Below are 21,733 nucleotides of genomic sequence, written 5' to 3'. Positions count from 1 at the left end.
GAGACAGGTCAGAGAAGAGGGAATGGAGAGGGCATGAAGCATTTAAGGCTCACACTTTATAATAACGATAGTTTATAGAGCATTTATATGCTTGTAATTCATAATGAACTAATCATGAACTAATGAGTTAGTGTTATTCATCATGAATTAATATATTAGTGATCATTTATAAGATGTATCTAAGCTCTCACTTCATAATTATCTGATTATGAACAGATCAGGAAGTGAGATGTTATGCTTAATTGGGTTTTTAAGCACTATTCTTTATTACATAATGAATTATGCCATTGCATACGTGCAGGAACAATGCAACTACATTTAATTAAAGTAAATGTTCAGAATGTTGTTAGGTTACTGTGTGTAGGGTTTGGAGTTGGGGCTCCAGGGGCTTTAGGTGGCAGGTTGTATTTCCTAGAATAACAAGAGATGTTTCCTTACCTCTTGCCTTCTTTTAACATGTTTTACAATAAACCCTCTGTGTGGGCATTGTCTTTGAGGACATGTCCTGCTGTAATATTCACAGTCTACATGTCTTTGAGGCATCTTGGGACTCTACATGTCCTGCTGTAATATTCACAGTCTACATGCTTTCTTGCCCACACTTTATAAGATATAAGAATGCCCTGGTAACTCTGTCCGCTCGTGTAAAACATTGCTGTAGTCATAACCAGTTTCTGTCATGTCACGAGCCTTACAGTGGTGAAACCCAACCTGTACCTAGAACTCACTGAGCTTCAGGTGCAACCTGCTTAACCTCCATCCTTTAAGAGGCCTGGAAGACAAGCATCAAGACTCCTTGTTGTAGCCCTGCAGGTGGTGAAGTTTCTCTGGTTGTCTGAACACCAGAGTCCCTCATTGTCTTCATACGCCGACTGAAGATACACTTACCTGAACATTAGTTTTGCACTTATTAAAACTTATTAAAAAATAAAAAAGTTTTAATTGCATTTATGAAATATGCTATTGTGTTATGCACAACAAAGTCACTCTGGATAAGAGTCTGCTAAACACCTTAAATGTTAATGTAAATATGTATGTTACAATTTCAGAATTAATGGTAACCAATTCAGGAATTCAGAGGATATGCACCATTAGTTAATATATTATTAAAATGACAGCTTTACTAATCCTGGCTCCTAAGAGTCTTTGTGAACCTGTTAAAATAATTAAAAAGTGTAGCCATACAAATTATTTGTTAAACAGTAACAAACAGCAGCTGTAGTTTCTAAATTACTTGTCATATAGAAATTATCTGTAGCATTTTACAGCCACTAAGGTGAAAACTATTCAATATACACGAATATCTATAAATGTCTGTAGGCCATTTATAAATGACACACTTTCAAATAAACTTATCATTTTAAGTTGTTTGTTAAGAAATGTATAAATGACTTGGTAATAATTTATAAAACATGTTGGAGCCCCTTATCTAAAGTTGCAAAAAATCTCAATATATAGACATTTACAAAGGTTGGTAAACATTACTATTCTAAGTATGAATTACTGGCTATGACACATTTTTTATTTCCCCGCCTCCATAAAACGACAGAGATAATAACACCATCCAAAGGATTTGACCAAAATGTACCAAAAAGACAAGAAAGGAGCAACAGTATTTTGTTCTGTATAGTACGAGGAACAGAGGTTAATAACTGTGTAATCATCACTATTTGCTGTACTTCACCATGAATTTCACTAAAGTGACACTAATGAACAACCCTGAATTACATGACAATTCAGAATGACTATACATTAACATATTTATAACACATTTGAAATTGTATTTTAACTTTATTTGAACAGGTCTCACATAAACAGTAAAATACACACATTAAAAAAAGACTTAATGTCTTCAGACTAATGTGCTTGTTAATAAATATGCACAGTAGGACTTATTTCCAAGATCATGAATGAATTGTCCTAGAGGGCCATTATGGTGTTTTTTTTTTTTGCTAGCCATTCATACAATTCTATTACTGTCCAGTGCTCCTTTAACAGCTCATCTGTCCAGTTGCTTCTAAACCTCCAAACAGTTTCCTTGTATGTTCTCCAGGCCCTCTCTATATGCTGGGTGTGAGCCCCTGTAGGAGCATCCATGTATGATATACTGTGGTTAACTGTGTAATGTCTGTAGCCAAGCTGAGACAGAGCCTGCCGGTAGACACGCCACTCACCACTGAGGATTGTGGATCCCCTCCTTACATGCCAAATGATAAGTGGCACTAGTTCCCTTCTGGATCTTCTCTGAACTAGGTGAAGAACTGGCTCTCTTTGTTTAGTGTGGACAGTATTTTCACCCAGCATCCCAGAGACGCACTGCCTCCATCACAACACCCCAGCCATCCACCCTCTTCCATACTGTGTAACATACAAAGTAAAGCATTAATACATTAATTAAGAACTATTAACAAGATGAAAGAATTAAAGGTATGAAGCATGAAGACTTGTATGTCCATTATACATTATTAAGACTATACAAAATTCTATACCCACATAAAAGATGCACCTGCATTTCTTCTATGCCTGAAGTTACTCTCATCTATGACAGTGAACTGTCTGCTTCCTCCTTTCCTTCTTCTGAGTTCTTCCATCGCCACCACACAAGCCTCTCTCACTTTCTTAGACAATTTTGACAAGAAACTTGAGAAAACCTGAAGGGACATAATGGTGCTAAATTGATTAAATAACTGAATAAATGGATTTAACACTTAGTAAGATATTGAATGTACTCAGTAAAATTGTAAAGTTTATTTGTTAATTAAGTTAATTTGGTCATGTGAACTGCTCTGGTTATTTTGCTTCTTTTAATCAAACAATTTACTTGATTTGAATAAAACCAATTAACCTGCTCGTTACACATGGATGTTTGCGGTTGCACCATTAAAATATTTCCACACTGCAGAAAGTATCTAGATGTGCTGAACAAAAATCTGTTTGATTACAGTTCAAATTGCCACTCAGTCCACACTTGTTGTATAAAGTAAGACATATAAGCCTGCGTGTGTTAGCTGCTCCCACCTATACGTTGTAAATTAAAGTTACACTAAAACATCTAAGTAAGCTCGTTAGTCTACCATTCACATCAGTCCCAGCAGTCGCTGTTGTGTAGTTTCATTTTGTGATGACAAAGATCGCATTTAATCTCTTTGTGGTACTTTCTTATTTTGCAGCCACTTTATAAATTTTAAATGTTTCCTTTTTTATTTTTTGCCGTCCATCAACTTCCTCAATTTCTTCGGCATTTTGGTCCAATTAAAACCGGATGTGTCCCCTTTACATTTGTTATAGTGGAATTTATGGCATTCCAGATTCTCATCGAGTGTACAAGATTTTAAACTTAACAATGCAATGAGTAATACATCCAAATATTTTTATATATTGTGTATGCTTATATTCAGCAGACACATTCATATTTTCTGGACAAACAGCTCTTTGTGAATTTCATATAAACCATCAACAGTAAAGGTGGAGCGTTCGTGGACGTTGGAGTTCATTCAGGTCTGCGCCTCTAATGAGGAGACGCCGGTACAGGTGTGTTTGGAGTCGGATGACAGTGGAGATCAGCACAGCACCTGACGCTCGTCCTCACAGTACACAAAGAAGAAGAGAGTTCACAGTTCAGAAAGAAAGCCAGGGCAAAAATCATCATCAAAAAACAAAACAAAACAGCCAAGACACTGGAGAGAAATACAGATGGAGAGGCTGGAACAGGTCAATGCTGTACTGTACTGTAGCTACAGTGCAGCTAAACTAGCGTTAGCTAGAAATCAACATTAGCAGATGTGTTTTCAGTAGTTTTCTTGAATACTAACATTAGTGGGTCATGCTTGAACAACGCCATGGTAGTTCACCGTCTTTATGACCTTTAGTACATTTTATTCAGTATGAGTGGAATCTGAACACATCCGCTTTGTTAGATTACTCTGAAAGAAAGCTGTCGTACGTTAGCCAACTAGCTAGTAAACTAGCGCGACTGGAAAAGGTGCCGAACACCAGCTGACTGTCTCCGGATTACAGTGGAGATCAGCACAGCCGGTTTCTCCTGTTGTTTGAAGTTTAGCCCTTCGATCCGTTTTCGGTAGGTTTTACGCTCTGGTTCTTTACTGGCTTTTATTCCCCGTCTACGTGCGTCAAGAATGTAAAAGTGAGATTTAATGGGCGAAATTAGCAGGCTCGACCGACCGACCGAGCTAGCTCGCTAAATCGGTCGCTCGTCTCGGTCATTTATGTGTAAAATACAGAGTGTCTGACTATCTGGCTAGATGACATTAAAATGGCTGATTAAACACACCCAGTTAGCTTGCATGCGTGTCCGAAGTGGTGCTTCACAACTCGAGATCAACCGTATTGCTGTATTGTCTGTTTTGTCTGTATTGCAGACGTGCAGCGGTGTACCGCGTTCATTGTAAGTGTTCACTAAGCAAACCGCGACCATGTCGGTACTATTTTATATGTGGCACTGATGTGTGTGTTCTTCTTTCTACAGTTTGGGTATCGACTAGGGATTCAAGTAAGTAGCCTGTCAAAGATTTATGCGTTCACATGTCGTATTTTGTCTCCACAGACGTGCGTGCGCACCATGTCTCTTCCTCTCGTTACCTTTTGGACAGAATTGGACTGCTCAGTGGCCCAGCGTCAGCCACCTTGTCCAGGCCGTGTGCCTGGCGCTTTGTCGACTTCATCTGGCCGGTCAGACCATCGTCGGGGTCAGGGTGAACAGGTGGGTTGTCGTCATGAGGGACTACGGTGTCATCTGGGACGTAGTCCTCGGCAGCCTCGGCCTCATGGCCCAGACCCGTATTCAACTTTTTGAGTTGAATCAGCAGACACTGATCCAGTGCTGAGTTTACTGGGTTTTATATTGACCTTATTGGCACTGTGGACTATACAGGCTGAGCACTAATAGGCTGGGCTGCATTTTTTATTACGGGTACAATGCCAGGAAGAAAAAGCAGGAGCAGGATGTTCTGCGCCTGAGCATTGGCCAGTCCAACACTCCCATGGTGGCCCTGAAATCTCGCCCTCCCGCGCTGAGTAAGCTCCCAGAGCGTCTGACTCACGAGCACCCTGCTTTTGACCTTAACATCCAGCAGGATGTGTCTGGGCAGGCTTCTCAGCGTGTCAGAGGCTAGCCCCCTCTTCCTCCCGGTGAGACCCCGAGGAGCTCTGGTCCGGAAGGAGATGCTGCTTCTGCCACCATGGCCCCTGCAGCACTGGCTGAGCCCGAAGTACTCCAGACCACAGCGTGGTGTTGGAAGAAAAAGGCAGAGGCCTCTGCTGCCACTGCCCATGGACAGGCCGTCCCACCGAAGCGGCGCAGGCACGAACACCAAGCCTGCAAACCCAAGACCAAACAGTTTGGTCACAGCAGGTTTCGTGGGATGCACTTCATGGCAGCAGCGGGGAAGACTGAGGAGATGCTGGACAGGGTCAGTGATCTGCTGACCACCCCACTCACCCCTTTGTAAATAGTTGTACATAGTTTTATACTTATTCCAATTTTCATTATTTATTCTGTGTGTTGTGAATGAGCACTTCAGTATTATATTATACGTCACAAAGTGAATGAGCACTGACTTATTCTGCTTTGTACTTCACAAAGTGAATGGGCACCGATTTTAAACCACTTTATTAAAGTGAATAAATTGTTGGTAATTAGACACATTCTTACAAAAAATGCACTTGTTATTTTAATACTATTTATTTGATGAACAATAAACAAGTACTATTCAGAGTTCAGTTTCCTGTGTATAAATGACTCGGTTAAATTAACAATTCAATTAACATTCAATTAAGTCAGCATTATTATTATTATTATTATTATTATTATTATTATTAATCTTATTCTTGAATGAACATCCACTTTTAACAATATATATATAATAATGGGATATTTTTTTTTAAATGGAAAAACTGAAGACAATAAAATTGACATTCTGCTGAATGTCTGAATTTTTGCATGCAATCCTAATCATCATTAAAAATGAATATAATTACACACAGATTAAAAAAAAAAAAACAGTCTAACAACATGAAACACATGGTTACTTGACATGCATGCTCAACTGCACATGGCTCCTTAACATGCGAAACAACCTGACCCTCTATCCCATAGTCTCGATCACCTGGGACCGGAATGTTGGCAGGTCACAGAGATCACCTGGGACCGGAATGTTGGCAGATTCTGTGTTCTGGGTGAACCGTGGGTCCGGGAACACTGGAGAGGGTGCAGATGAGATTGCATGCCGCCGAAAGGGCCATGGTGGGTGCGAAATGGTTCTGGAGGGGCCCTGGACTGGCCACAGAGAATGACCACTGGTAACAGTTAGATAATCTCCACCTGCCCCCAATGAGCTCTGTGCCTTATAGTCCCTATGACCTTGTCGCCCCTTGTCGTTCTGTCGAACTTCATTGTTCTCACATGTTTTTCTCATTTGTAATTGTGTATATATACCTTGTGTTTGTACTTGTGTATATATACCTTGTGTTTGTGTATATATGTATATATACTGTGTTCGTATTGTGTATATACACAACCTATGTATATACTGAGGTAATAAAAAGAGTGTTTATAGGGAATAGAGGTTTTTAACATTGAATTAGACATATTAATAACATAAAACATAAGGGAGTATTGAGATTCTGTGTCCTCTCAGTGTAACGCGAGTGCCGAAGGGTGTGGAGCAGGATGCACAGACTCTCTCAACGTGGACAAACATTTATTTACATAGAACATAAAGACTATAGTGGCATTCCCATATAACACAAACAGTGAACATAGAGACACATAACACTAACAATTTTTAACATTAACACAAGCTAGACAAACATGGTTCCGAATGTTACATTTAGACATTAACTCACGCACCTCCTGCTAGGAAGTCGGTCATTTCCCGAGGGAGTAAGTGTCCTGTGGTGGTTGGTCATTCTGTAATGTTGCTGCTGGCCTGAGCGCCATAAGGCGTGGGCCAGGACACACAGACTCCCTTGACTTTGTGAAACATTTATTAACATTAAACACAGAAAACACAGGTGGCAATCACATACAACTATAACAGTGAACATTATTAAACATTTAACACTAACGATCTACACATACAAAAACAGTGAAAACAAACAAAGATGTTACTTGCTATGGGTTTTTTTTTACACAAGAGACTCAAGAGACTAAGCTAGAGACAATGACCAACAATGGTGCACACACTGACAGGGGGTTTAAGTAGACAGTAAACCCTGTGCAGGTGTGTGCAATCCTGGAAGCGTGGCTACAAAACAAACATACAAGATCCCCCCACTGCACGCGGTGAGCCAAACCACTTGACTCGTGACAGGCGAGCATTCTGTGACATTCGTCTTATGTTGGCCCATAAATTAATCTATGAGCCCAACCCAACCCGCTTGTTTATAAATTAAACAAGATCTCCATTTTTTAGATTTTTTGCTTCAGCATTACAGAGTATAAAATAAAAACATTTTAACTCTTCATCAAAGTAACATGCTGTTTTACAAGATGGAATATTTGTCCTGGAGATTCCTGAACCTTTCTCATGTTGATTATCCTGCTGCTGGACATTGCTTCCCTCTGGTTGTTTGCACAGACCTGAAGGTTGCTCAATGGAATGAGTATCTAAATAAAGCAGGAAGTCTGTCTGCATTCAAGATGTCAGGGGAAAAAGTGAAAGAAGTAAATGGATGAAACAAAAAAAGCCCCACCAGAGAACTGTGTCAGAGTGTCTGGACTTGCCACAAGTGAGCTGCTGGACTTTGTTGTTTCTGTTCAACAGATGGGTTGTGGGGTAAAAGGAAACGAGCAGCAGCTTTAGAGAAATTGTTCAGCTATTTTGTAATTCAACAAAACAACAATAAAGAATCTTGAAAACCTCTAAGCCTCATCCTACTCTTTGAACAGCTGCCCAGATTCACAACACAACAGCAACTGCAAAGCAAAAATTATGAAATTAGAGAAGACATCATTAAGTGACAACACACATTAGTGTTAAGCCACAACAAAAATGTGGCACATTGACAATGTTTAATTTTGGTTGATGTGTTTGTGCTGTGGCTGAATTAATGAATTTCCAGTGAAAAACAAGGATTTGAATCTGTCCAAATGTCTTGCTAGCTAACCTATCTAGTTAACTAGCAAGATTCCAACTAGATCATAAAGATAAGCATGAAGAGTAACTGTTAAGACAAAATTTGGAAACTATAACAATTTCCTGCCCAGCAAAATATTATAAAACACTTGTATAACTTTTATATAACATTAATCTTTCCTGTCACTAGCCATTTTAGAGGTCTGCAGAAGTGAAGATGAGAAAGTTTGTACTCAGAGGCTCCTCAGTGCAATGAGGAGTGGCTCATGGGTTCAAGGAGGACTCAGAAGCTGAAGTGAGCATTCGAGCGCAGCATGTTATGCTTGTGAGCTGAACATGGCCACGATCAGAACAGAGTCTGAACACAATCTTCAAAACCAATTTCACACTGGCTTGCAGCAAGCAGTATTCAATTTAAAGTTAGGCCTGCACTGGTTTTGCACCAAGTAGATGCAGAAACCGATTTACACACCGCAAGGCTTTAGTGAACCATTCAATCCCAAACAAGAGTCACAAACAACTGGAGGATAACATCAGAAAAAGCACCTGATGTTTTATTCTACCAGGGAAGCTGCGTCGTCCAGAGGAACTTAGTGGCCCCTACCAGCAAGACAACCTAGAACAGATGTCGGCTGAGCAGTGTGACAACCATTAGCATTGCTCAAGGGAGGGCTTTTTGTCCTCTCTTGGATAGCAAAGCATTCCTGAGGGAGAAAGCAGGATGACTTTCTATTTTCCTTCACTGTGCTCTAAAAAATAAAGAGGGTGTTACAATCAAGCCAACGCAGGAGGGCAGCTCAACAGCACACCAGTATGCTGCCAAGATGAAGACCAAAATGGCTGCCTCTGAAGGAAGGGCTGTAAGATGTGAAGTATGCTTCCCTCTTCAGAGGTCCACAGCATCAATATCAGAAGCCATAGTTTATTAATACTAAGCCCTCTTTAAGAATGAGTTGTAGATGATGTGAACTAGCACTGCAAATGCTTCTTTGTGGGATTGACATGTGTGAAGGAAATATTGTTGTGTTTCTTTCTCTATCATTGTAAAGCGTGAGAAAGCTTAGCATAAGATTAGAAGAGCAGGACGTTCCCTAGAGAACGTCCTTGAAGAAATACACTCCTTCCAGGGAGTTATCTGGTCTCAGCAGAAGCAAACCCTCCCTCGTTCTCTTGAACGCTACGGCTATTATATAAGGGGAGGGAAATCACCCAAAGGGGAGCGAAGCAAATAGGCACGCTCATTTTTTGAAACTAATAACTCAATAAAATCTTCTTATCCACATCTGACTCCTTGTTTGCTGAATTTCCACCACAGAATTTGGCGTAGTCGGCAGGATCAGTGAGAGGCACCATGCGGGGCAGCGGTGACTAAACTTCGAGGACGCTCCTCAGAGAGAGAACTGAGCTGGAGAAAGAGGGAAACCCACAAGAATACGGGAAAGTACCTAACCAGGGAGTGACGTCCCGCTTGACTCCGGTGGTGTGCTCCGCCTGATCTAACGAACATAAAGTAAGTGGTGAAGTTCAGTAATTCAATCCTAGAAGAAAGTGACGTAGTGATCCGCCTGAGTCTACCCTGGGGTGGGTCTGTAAAGTAGCATAGTATATGAGATACTAGGGCTTAAAAATAGGGTCTAGAGGACTCCGGAGTCTGGGACTCCGCCAGCCTAAGAGAATAGGCACACTGAGTAGACGTACTAGTGTAAGAAATAGGCCCGGGCCGACAGAACACCCCGCAGGGAAAGGAGTGGACTCAGTATACTAGCACGATTTGCTGGAGCGGAACTAATCCATATCGGGGGTAGATGGTGTGGATAATAAGATAAAAAATTGGAAAATTGTAGAGAGTAGGTAAGTTTCCTTTGTTCGTTTGTTGCCTGAATCCAAAAGTTAAAAAAAAAAAAAAAAAAAAAGAATGGGTGCGGGCAATAGTAAGGAGTATGAGTTCGGTAAGGACAAGCTCTCCAGTAGCCTATTCTTTCAAATGAGTAAAGATTATGGGGAACATGTAAACAAACATGTCCCGTTTTGGATTAAACATTATGGGTTTAATACCTCAGGGACGCTGAGTGTTGCATACCTGTTAAAATTAATTAAGAGAGTCGAGGTCAAACCTAGAGAAGCTGATAAGAAAGCACGGAAATATTTTGACAAAAACAGTGAGGATATGCTAGAAAAGGCAAAAATGTGGTTAGAAGAAGCTGAGAAAAGGCAGAAGAAACAGGAAGGGCAAAAGAAATGTAATAATGAAGTGTCTCAGTGTGTTTCCTTAGCTGATCCTGACCTCGATGCCGCCCCGCCGAGAGCCCCCCAGCTGATTCAGCAACCACAAGCGCTAGCAAATCCACCTCCTTATCCCCAACCAGGAACTTCATCAACACCAAAGCCGTCTCCATATGACGAATTAAGACGACAACTGGAGGCAATAACCTCACCAGTGGCTCATCGTACCCGAAGCCACACCTCTGCAGAGTCCTCCACAGAGCCTGAGGTAGGCTATGCCCCACAGTTCCCGATGGTGGAAGTGTCAGGACCTGAGGGAGTGATTATGGTCCACCGTCACTGGACTACAGACGACATCATGAAAGCGGCCGACGGACTGAGCAAGCCAGGTGACATCGGCGGACGACGCTTCGGACAAGAACTGATGGCATTCGTGCAGTCCTGCAGACCAACACAGGTTGAACTGAGACGGTTGTTGATGATTCGACTCGGACCACAGTATAATCGCATCGACAGAAACTGGGGGAATGGAGATGTCCGTCTCCATCTGCCGGAGTGGAATGCACCGCCCCAAGGCCAACCTGACCTAAATGGCCCATACAGAGAGATGATAAGAGGACTCATCGAAAGGGTGGAAACGGCCTATCCTACCACCATCAACACCGACGTGATCGCATCATGCAAACAGAAAGATGACGAACCCATCGCTGACTTTCTCGTCCGTCTGACACGTGTCCACACTGACCATTGTGGCATTGACACACCAGCACAACGAGCAGCAGGACCCGGAGAAGTAGGTGCGTGGGAAGCTCATCTGAGAAACAGCTTCCTAATGAATATGAGAAAAGACATCAGCGATCTCATTAGAAAAAACTGCATAGGCTACAGCAGAGCTCCCCTATCTACTATTGAGGAGCACGCCAAGCATCATGAGACGATCCTGGGAAAGAAAGACGCCAAACGAGAGCGTCAACGAGCAGATACCACGCACCAGGCAATGCTAACGCTAGTCCAGACGGCGGGAGACCAAGGGAAAGGTCGCGGACGAGAAAACAATCGTGGAAGGGGACGTGGCCATGGACGAGGCAGAGGCAGAGGCAAAGGAAGAGGAGGAAAAAACGAGTGGATGGAAAAGCAGGAATGCTACAACTGTGGAAAGCTTGGACATTTTGCCAGAAACTGTCCGGAGGAGGATAACTCATATGACGGGGGCACAGACCTGGATCCCACTATCCACGAATGACGGGCGGTGGAGAGGCAGGACAGCAGCGGACCACTGAGTGAAGACGGCAAAAGGGAAGTAACAAATTTAAATTACCAACTATTGCAACAAATTAGTAAGGGGCCAAAAGGCCTTCCTGAGGTAACTGTGAAAGTAGAAGGGAAAAGTGTTAGGTTTTTGGTTGACAGTGGTGCCACCCACTCAGTATTGAAAGAAGGGCTGATAGAATGTAAAATGAGAACAGGATATGGGATAACAGTAATCGGAGTAGGGGGTCATCCCATTGATGAAAGGATGTCCGAGCCTCTCCAATGTAGTTTAGGAAGCAGCCAATTCAAACACAGCTTTTTGGTGTCAGAAACCTGTCCAATTAATTTGTTAGCTAGAGATTTAATGTGTAAACTTGGGTGCACAATTAGCAGCAACCCAGAGGGGTTATTTGTTATGTGGGAAACACCTACACAGGGAGTCCAGCTAGAGGCAGGAGTCCCTTTGTACGTGTATGAATTGCAGTGCACTGCTGGGGAAGTACTAACACATTTTATGACTGAAGTTACTAACACGCTACCTGGTGAGCTGACAGTTAAACAAAGTGATTCTATTCACTGTACAATGAAGGTCCATGAGGGATCTGATGTTGATTTTGAACAGAAATTTGACTTAGGGGGCAGTGACAGTCTGATTATCACAGCTATAGCGTGGGACTGCGAGTGGGCTGCGGGAGTGGTGCAGCTCTCAGATAAACAGAAATCTTTATATTCAATCTCACATGCAGCACCTCATGTGTCGCTGGCTAGCGCACATGTTGACCCAGACTGGCAGAGAGTAGGGTTGTGGACAAAACGCATGTTGAGCACAACTGATTGGATAAAAGGACCCCAGTGTAAAGTCATGTACAGCCCAAGCATAGATGTGTGGAAAATGCCAACCCCGTATAGGCTAAATTGTAAAAGGGGGGTTGAGCTTGTAAGTCCTAATATAGTAATTATGGCAGCCTCTGTTACCCTCTCAGAGGAAGAGGAAGAGGAACTGAAAACAGTTCCTGCAGGGTTATGGGCACAGGGAAAAAATGATGTGGGCTTAATAAAAGGATGTGAGCCTGTCCACATCACCCCAAAATCTGATTACAGACCACACCAGCACCAATACCCTCTAAAACCAGAGGCAGTGGAGGGCATCAGGCCTGTGTTCCAATCATTAAAACAAGCAGGAGTTATCGTACCATGCCCAGATTCACCAGTACGTACTCCAATTTTCCCAGTTAAGAAGCCAGGGAGAGATGAATGGAGATTTGTGCAGGATTTGCAGGCTGTCAACACGGCAGTACACCCTAGAGCCCCAGAAGTTCCAAACCCGCACACCATTCTCTCTCAGATCCCACCAGACAGTAAGTGGTTCAGTGTAGTTGATTTGGCCAACGCTTTCTTTAGCGTACCTGTGCACAAGGATAGCCAATTTTGGTTTGCTTTCACTTTTGAAGGAAAGCCATACACATTCACGAGATTGTGTCAGGGGTATTGTGAATCACCAACTATTTACAATGCCGCCTTACATCGAAGCCTAGAGGCTTTAGAACTCCCTGAAGGAACAGCCTTGCTGCAATACGTTGATGATCTTTTGATTTGTGTTAGAACACGAGAAGCGTGTAAACAAGCCACGGTGGCACTGCTACATCATTTAGCAGGGGAAGGCCACAAGGCATCCAAATCCAAATTACAGTTTTGTAAGCAGCAAGTGCATTTTTTAGGACATGACATCACTGAACAAACGCGCATGCTGACTAAAGACCGAGTGAATGCCATTTTGACTATACCAAAGCCCATGACGAAAAAACAACTGTTGTCCTTTTTAGGAATGTGTTCCTATTGTAGGACATTCATACCATCCTATGCAGAACATGAGGGACCACTCAGAGAATATAAATTCCTCACAGCCGGAATGGACGCCGGAAGCTGAGGCGGCCTTCACAACACTGAAACAGATGTTACAAGTCATGCCAGCGTTGGGCATTCCAGACCCAAACAAATCATTTGAACAGACAGTAGACGTTAAAGGGCAATATATGACAAGTGTATTGACACAGAAACATGGGGACAAACAAAGGCCGGTGGCCTACTTCTCAGGAAAATTAGATACAGTCGCAGCAGGCCTACCTTTATGTGTAAGAGCTGTGGCAGCCGCCGAGAAGGCACTAGTGGCTTCCAGAGACATAGTAGGCTACGCCAAGCTTACCCTATATGTGCCTCATGCAGTGTCAAGAATACTGCAAGATCAAAAGGTGGCACATTTGTCCACTCAGCGATGGCTTAGATACCACACTGCCTTACTAGACATGCCAAATGTTACTGTGAAACGATGCACAACTCTAAACCCCTCCACTCTATTGCCTACAGGGGAGGAGGGAGAGCCCCATGACTGCCAACAGGTGTTAGAAATTGCAACATCTCCCAGAATAGATTTAAAGGAGGAACCAATATTTAATGCGGACCTGGAATTGTTTGTGGACGGTTCAGCTAAATGTGACTCTCAAGGCACTAATCGAGCAGCATATGCTGTTGTGTCACACACAGAAGTGGTGAAAGCAGAATCACTCCCATCTAATTACTCAGCGCAGGCAGCTGAACTTGCTGCACTCATACAGGCGTGTAAACTAGCACAAGATAAGACCGTGAACGTCTGGACCGATTCCCGGTACGCGTGGGGAGTGGCACATGACTTTGGGGCTATTTGGAGACATCGTAACTTCCTTACGAGCTCAGGAGCAAAGATAAAGAACCATTGCCTAGTAGCAGAACTGTTGGAAGCAATCCAACTACCAAAGAAAGTGGCCATCATAAAATGTGCAGCACACACAAAAGCAGGGGACCCTGTGTCGAGAGGAAACGCTTATGCAGACAAAGTAGCTCAACTCACAGCCACACAACCAGTCCATACACAAATGGCACAAATAGATAATGGAACCAGGATAACAACCAAAGATATCCAAAAACAAGCTACTCCACAAGATTATGTGAAATGGAAAAAAGGGGGGTGCAAACAAATAGGCGGGATATGGGTACACCCAGAGATAAACAAACCCTGTCTCCCCACGGCTTACATGAAAGGACTAATTGAGATTGCTCATGGGAGGAGTCACATGAGCAAAGGGGGGATAGTGGAAAGTATAACAAAATATTGGTATGCACCAGGAATAAACACACACACCAGTAAATTTTGTTCCCGATGCTTGGTATGTGCACAAAACACACCACACGGAGACAATCATACCAAACACGCACCCGCCGGACACCCGCCGCCTAGTGAGCCTTTTCAACATTGGCAAATAGATTTCGTAGAACTGACACCAGCTGAAGGAAAGAGATACATGCTTGTGTGTGTGTGCATGTTTAGTAAGTGGGTGGAGGCCTTCCCAACGGGAAAACAAGATAGTGAGGCAGTAGCAAAAGCGCTATTGAGAGAAATTATTCCCCGGTGGGGGTTACCACAACGAGTGTCCAGTGACAATGGGACACCCTTCGTACACGAAGGACTAAAAGCTTTGACTAAATACCTAGGGGTAGATATGAGAAAACACTGCAGTTACCACCCTGCTAGTGCAGGGGCAGTAGAACGGACAAACGGCACCATTAAAGGAGGTCTAGCTAAAGTAACGCAGGAAACAGGCATGAATTGGGTAAAATGCCTTCCCCTCGTCCTGTGGCAATGTCGAACCAGACCACAGGCACGAACAGGGTTATCAGCTTTTGAGATAGTGTTTGGAAGGCCTCCCAACACGGGGGTGGGTCCGCCGGACTGGGATACTAACCTGATCAATGAATCACTTTTGCAGTACTGTGTGTCTCTGCACAAATCTCTTTCCCATGTGTCTAAGCAGGTGAAGGCAGTTCTTCCTGAGGTGACGGATACTCCACTCCACACCCACCAACCAGGTGATTGGGTGCTGATAAAGGACTTCAGAAGGAAGCGGTGGAACCAGCCCAGGTGGAGAGGACCATTCCAAGTGCTGCTGACGACTAACACCGCCGTCAAAACCGACGGACGAGCAACGTGGATACACCACACTCATTGCAAGAAGGCGCCAGAACGACCTGAGGACTCATGATGAATTCTCTGTTTGTCACTATCCTACTCACTACTCTCGCCCCGATCGCGGGACGACAACTCCTGCCAGAGGAAAGATGCAAAGGCAATATCGTTTGTGCAATGGCATTGGTGACGGCAACCACTGCCAAGCCAAACCAGTCTTGCCTAGTGTGTCACCCCTTTCAGGTGCCATGGACGCCCATACCCATCACCCACGACATGGCGACCCAGATGACCAATAAGACTACATGTGAACTAGATAGGCTAACAGGACAGCTCTATAATTTATCTAGAGAAATCATAAGCTCGATGAAAATACCCGGCTGGGCGGGTAATTGGAAGAAAACTGGAAAGAACTATGAGTTCCAGTGGTCAGGATGTTGCACACCAGTACTCCTAACCCCGCCAGTGTCTATTTTCAAACTACGTGGGGCACATGCACACACCATACATAAACGAGGCACTGGCAAGCAGCACCCCGCTAAATACAATGGCTATACCCTGGCCGACCCATGGACCACCCCTGCATCGGCAATAGGTTGGTCTATATTTCTGGGAGGAGGCACCACTGCAGCCTTGAATAAGATTAACGGTTTAGCGTGGCAAGTCCTAACTCTGGCCAATAGGACTGAGACGATTTTTACACTCCTAAACCAAGAATTGCACCAGATTCGCCAAGTAGTCCTGCAGAATAGAATGGCCTTAGATTTGCTCCTAGCCGAGGAACGTGGGGTGTGTAAGAAGATAAATGTATCATGTTGTTTTCACATCCCAGATTATTATGATAATATAACAGACCTGATTACACATATGAAACAGGACATCCAGGAGCCGTCCCCAGCAGACAATTCATGGTTCTCATGGTTCACCTCGGCCCTGGGCCCGTGGGGACACTGGGCAATGACGGTGCTTTTTCCTGTGCTCATTGTCGTATTGATGGTTATGTGTTTCCTGCCATGTATTATGAATTGTTGTGTCACCTGGGTGACTAATCTTACTCGTGTACAGTATCAACTGTTGCAAGAACTGCCAAAGGGGGTGGATGAGGATTCTGAGGAATTTAATGACCTCCAGGCACTATTCACTGAAAATTAAAGTCTAGATGATGTTGATGATTGACAAAGAATCAAAGGGGGGAAGTGTGAAGGAAATATTGTTGTGTTTCTTTCTCTATCATTGTAAAGCGTGAGAAAGCTTAGCATAAGATTAGAAGAACAGGACGTTCCCTAGAGAACGTCCTTGAAGAAATACATTCCTTCCAAGGAGTTATCTGGTCTCAGCAGAAGCAAACCCTCCCTCGTTCTCTCGAACGCTACGGCTATTATATAAGGGGAGGGAAATCACCCAAAGGGGAGCGAAGCAAATAGGCACGCTCATTTTTTGAAACTAATAACTCAATAAAATCTTCTTATCCACATCTGACTCCTTGTTTGCTGAATTTCCACCACAGCAATAAATAATGAAAATGCCTCAGAGAGAGCGAGATAGAGAGAGATGGAACGAGAGAGAGAATGGACTCAATAAATCTCTCAGTCCATGCTTTTACTATTACTAGCTAATTACTTTTCATTTCCCAGTCTAGGTCCAGCTCAGACAGTGCACCATCTGTGTATAGCATCTAGCACCAAGGGGTTATTGAGCTGGTCCTTTCTGAGTTATGAAAGTTCCATCGATGAGACTGGCTGGGTGCTGGGCTGGTGACATAGATGGAAAACTGTATTGTTTTTGTCATGGTTTTAAAAATAATGCACAGTGAAATGTACTCCTGGGTCAGATTGGCCAGCTATAGTATGAATCATCTGATTAGGAACCAGATAAGTCAAAACAATGACTTGGGCAAGTGTTTAGGGCTCTAGGTCTCTGGTGATACATATCTTGGTCAGCCCATTTAACAGTGTGTCTGTAGCTTTTCATTAACTTTTTATTGCTTATTGGTCACTGTGTATTGCCTTTTCTTACTACTCAGTTTGAAATATCAACAAATAGGACAGAACAAAACATTATCTTTATGCTATGGTCAACTAGTGTTACTGGCAAACCCAAAGAAATTGGTTAGAGTGGGGATGGTTTTGAAGTCGTATCAGCAAAAATTAGCATAACATAGATGTTTGTAACTTTGGGATTCGCCTGTCTACTGAACTTTTGGATGAAGAAGTCACGGAGCTGCTCTCTCAGTAGGACTCTGCTCTGAGTCTCCCTCCTTAAATGTAAGATATATTTTCTTCAGTAATTTGTGGCCTTTAGAATGGCTCCCTTAATTACAGCTATAATAGTGTACATGCCAGCTGTGTTGAATCGCACAACGATGTCAGAATCTGGCACAATTTAACTGTGGAACTAGGTGGAGAGAATCTGACAAGCAGTACATTGGTAAGGTTTGATGCATATCCCAAGATAAGTCATAAAGCCTTGAATAAAGATGAAGGCTAAGAGAGCAAAAGTTATGTAATTCTTCAAAGATGAATACTAAACGTACAATTCTGGCAAACCATGTCAATTACAATCCATTATACTGATGTGTTTATTTGATTCACTGGAAGACAACGAGTGACTTGTGTTTGGAACATAGTCTTCCTTCCCAAAGTTATACTGACTTCTTATTCTGACATTTTTTAAACATGTACAGACAGTTTTATTCCCTGGAAAGTAACATATACACACACAGACAGACACACACACACAAACACACATATATCAGATATTTTGTCAACTTTCAAATATAAAAGGCACAGCACTAATTTCAAATATAACAGTGTACTGTTTTTATTTTAGCTCTGCACAAAGAGCGTACAGCATGTATGTGCATATACGTGTACACGTGTGTGTTCAACCGTGTTATACACAATGCTGCAGTGGCCTGCTCTGCTTCAGCTTGCTCTTTACTGTGCTACACTTGACAGAGAGCTTTTCATGCTGCCTCTTGAGAATGTCTAATTGGCTCTGCAGGTCCTCGCATGCATCCTTCACCTTCTCAAAATCCTGGAGCAGCTTCTTGTTTCTCAGCAGGCTGCAGCGCTGGTGCAGGCGCAGATTGTCTGCACGCAGCTTGTCTTTAGCTATCATTACCCCTGCCAGAGCTTTCCGCTTGTTGCCGATCATTGCCTTTATCTTGGCCAGATTGGCTAGTTTGGCCTGGATCTCCAGCTCCACAAAGTTGATCGTTTCCTTGAGATGTGACTGGAACTGAGAGTGGAGGTACACAATACTGAGATTATTTTCTATGCATTCAAGACTCTACAGTACAATACATCTTCCCATCCTACTCTGTGGCAATAAATTTATTGCATTTTCAGTTTTAAATGGGGGCTCGAAATTTCCAAGTTTTGTGGTGGGATTTATGGGATGGGTCTTATTATGTTTTCAAGTCTACTTGACAGTTCCATGGCTATCTAAAAAATCAACAGAGGTTGCACCCACATTAGTCTTAATCTACTAAGTTTTATAGGACGTCATACCTCTCTAGTGCTGGTAATTCCTTTCTTTATTCGAATAATCTCCTCTTCATACTCCAAGATCATAGTCTTATAATTCTCATTTTCAAACTTCAGTTTTTCACACTTTGTCCTCTCCTCCAGTTCTCTAATAGATTCTTCCCGGCTTTGTACCCTCATCTGCAGCGCAAGGTTCCGTATTTTTGCAGCAGTGAGCTTATTCTCCGTCTTCTGCTCAGCTGCAAGGAGCCGTTTCACCTCAACAAGAGCTGCCCGCTTCCCCAGCCGCCGGGCGAGAGCCGCAACGACTACTTCTTGCATCATCATGATGAAGGCTTGATATTCACAGTCCCACTGCTTCTTCTTCTCCTGGCACCGGGGCCGGAGTTCTTCAACATGCTGCTGGTAGAGCTGTGATTTGCGCTGCCACTGCAACTTTAGGTCCTCTAGAATTTTTAGCTGGTCCTGGTAGCCATGGCGACTCCGCCTTGTACACACAGGCATTGGCACGTTTTCCCTTTCCAACCAGTCAGCTATTATCATCTGCTGCTCGCTGTTCAACTGGCAGAGTTCATCCCTTTCTGACAGGAGGCTCTGCAGAAGCGCTTGGTGTTCCTTATACTCAGCTTCAAGGTTACATCTCTCCATCTCCAGCTGCTCTTTGGAAGCTTCAATGTCATGACATCCATCCAGACCAGTCTTCTGCAGCTGCTCATCTGAACCTAAAATTACAGGGCAGAGTTATACTAAAGAATCATCCAGTTCTATTAATTAACAGATGGCAACAGCTGATTTTGCCCTCTTGAAATTGAGCTATGTTCAGATGAGAAGGCTCAGTTTAAAAATATATTATGACTCTTCATATGAAACCATATGTTAAAAACCAACAGGAATGAATTGCCATGTAATTTTCTCTAGAATGTATAGACTTTATAGTTCTTTACCTTTTTTTCTCTGAAATGGTAGTGGATGGCTACCATTGATTGGAGGTAGAACAAGTTGAGCAAAATGTGTGCTGCCTCTAGTTTCTGGACTGTGCACACCCACATCAAGAGCCTAAACAAAGTATACAAGGTATTTTTCACACAAGAATCTACATACTGACACACAAGCACACATAACCATACACAACCTTCCATCATAGCCAAACAACGTTTTAATTAAATGTACTAAAAATGTATTTCTATTTGTTTCTTTCATGGGGCACCAGTACAAATATTTTTAAGGTATCCCATATAATTTAAAGATTCAAAAACACATGCTCCTTCATTTCAGCATTTAAATAAAATGTGTATACACGTACCTGAACATTGTTTGATTTCTGAGCACTGTGGTTTGGTCTTATTGGTGGCAGCTTTGTGCAGCCACCTTTCCTCTGTTCCATATCTTCTGGCGCCTCTCGTCTTTTGATGTGAATTCTAAAGATCGATAAGCCTTTTAGTTTTTGGGGAACAGACCTCAGCCAATTACAATAAGCAGCAACAAAGCAAATGAGTACTATGGGAATGGTGAAAGGCATGATTAATGTGATAACTTGTGTGACTTCACAGCCCCTTTATTACATCATAATTATGCCACAAGTACCATCTCCACATCAATATCAACTTGCTAAACCTGCTAAACCTTGCACGGTTCAAGGTTTTTTTCCCTTTAGATTTTAATCAATTTATCTGCTCTTTCAACCACACGGAAATCAAGCCAACGTGTATCAGAAACAGTACACGCTGTAAACATCACACGTGTAAAACCTAATAATGAAAGTTGGAAATCCGCACAGATAGCCAAGCTAGCTAGCATGTAGCAGGTGACTCAGGAATGGAGCTGGTATAGATGTGGTCTGCAAGCTAGAGATCAACGCTGCACCCTGCTCTTTAAGAAAATGAGCTTCAACCTTTCAGTAAACAGATTGGGTTTTTGTTGGGTTAAAAACATTTTCTTTATCAAGCTGAACTCAGAGGCCTTCAGATGTCTCTGCAGATTTGCTAGCTAGGCAATAAATAATGAAAATTCCTCAGAGAGAGAGAGAGAGATAGAGAGAGATGGAACGAGAGAGAGAATGGTCTCAATAAATCTCTCAGTCCATGCTTTTACTATTACTAGCTAATTACTTTTCATTTCCTAGTCTAGGTCCAGTTCAGACAGTGCACCATCTGTGTATAGCATCTAGCACCAAGGGGTTATTGAGCTGGTCCTTTGTAAGTTATGAAAGCTCCATCAATGAGACTGGCTGTGTGCTGGGCTGGTGACGTAGATGGAAAACTGTATTGTTTTTGTCATGGTTTTAAAAATGATGCGCAGTGAAATGTACTCCTGGGTCAAATTGCTTAGCTATAGTATGAATCATCTGATTAGGACCTAGATAAGTCAAAACAATGACTTGGGCAAGTGTTTAGGGCTCTAGGTCTCTGGTGATAAATATCTGGGTCAGCCCATTTAACAGTGTGTCTGTAGCTTTTCATTAACTTTTTATTGCTTATTGGTCACTGTGTATTGCCTTTTCTTACTATTCAGTTTGAAATATCAACAAATAGGACAGAAAAAAACATTATCTTTATGCTATGGTCAACTAGTGTTATTGGCAAACCCAAAGAAATTGGTTAGAGTGGGGATGGTTTTGAAGTCATCTCAGCAAAAATTAGCATAACATAGATGATTGTAACTTTGGGATTCACCTGTCT

The 21,733-nt window shown here is 42.7% G+C and overlaps 1 protein-coding gene and 1 long non-coding RNA gene across 2 annotated transcripts; one reads left to right on the top strand and one right to left on the bottom strand.

Annotated features, from left to right (window-relative positions):
* Positions 1-9,231: 9,231 nt before the first annotated feature.
* LOC145657502 (uncharacterized) lies at positions 9,232-16,302 on the top strand. The gene is made up of 2 exons (XR_014123239.1): positions 9,232-9,606; positions 15,416-16,302. It is a non-coding gene; the product is annotated as an uncharacterized LOC145657502 (long non-coding RNA).
* Positions 16,303-16,326: 24 nt separating this feature from the next.
* On the bottom strand, positions 16,327-19,252 carry LOC145659467 (cilia- and flagella-associated protein 184-like). Its single transcript, XM_081722203.1, has 3 exons — positions 19,080-19,252; positions 18,592-18,807; positions 16,327-16,338 (listed from the first exon to the last, which is right to left on the bottom strand). Exons 1-3 carry the CDS (start codon positions 19,233-19,235, stop codon positions 16,327-16,329), a joined length of 384 nt encoding a protein of 127 aa, XP_081578329.1. The 5' UTR covers positions 19,236-19,252.
* Positions 19,253-21,733: the final 2,481 nt, after the last annotated feature.

This window comes from Electrophorus electricus, chromosome 1 (genome assembly GCF_041902795.1).
Source record: "Electrophorus electricus isolate QZ-2024a chromosome 1, ASM4190279v1, whole genome shotgun sequence".
In the NCBI taxonomy this organism is placed as follows: Eukaryota; Metazoa; Chordata; class Actinopteri; order Gymnotiformes; family Gymnotidae; genus Electrophorus; species Electrophorus electricus.
This window is presented reverse-complemented; position numbering and strand designations above follow the sequence as displayed.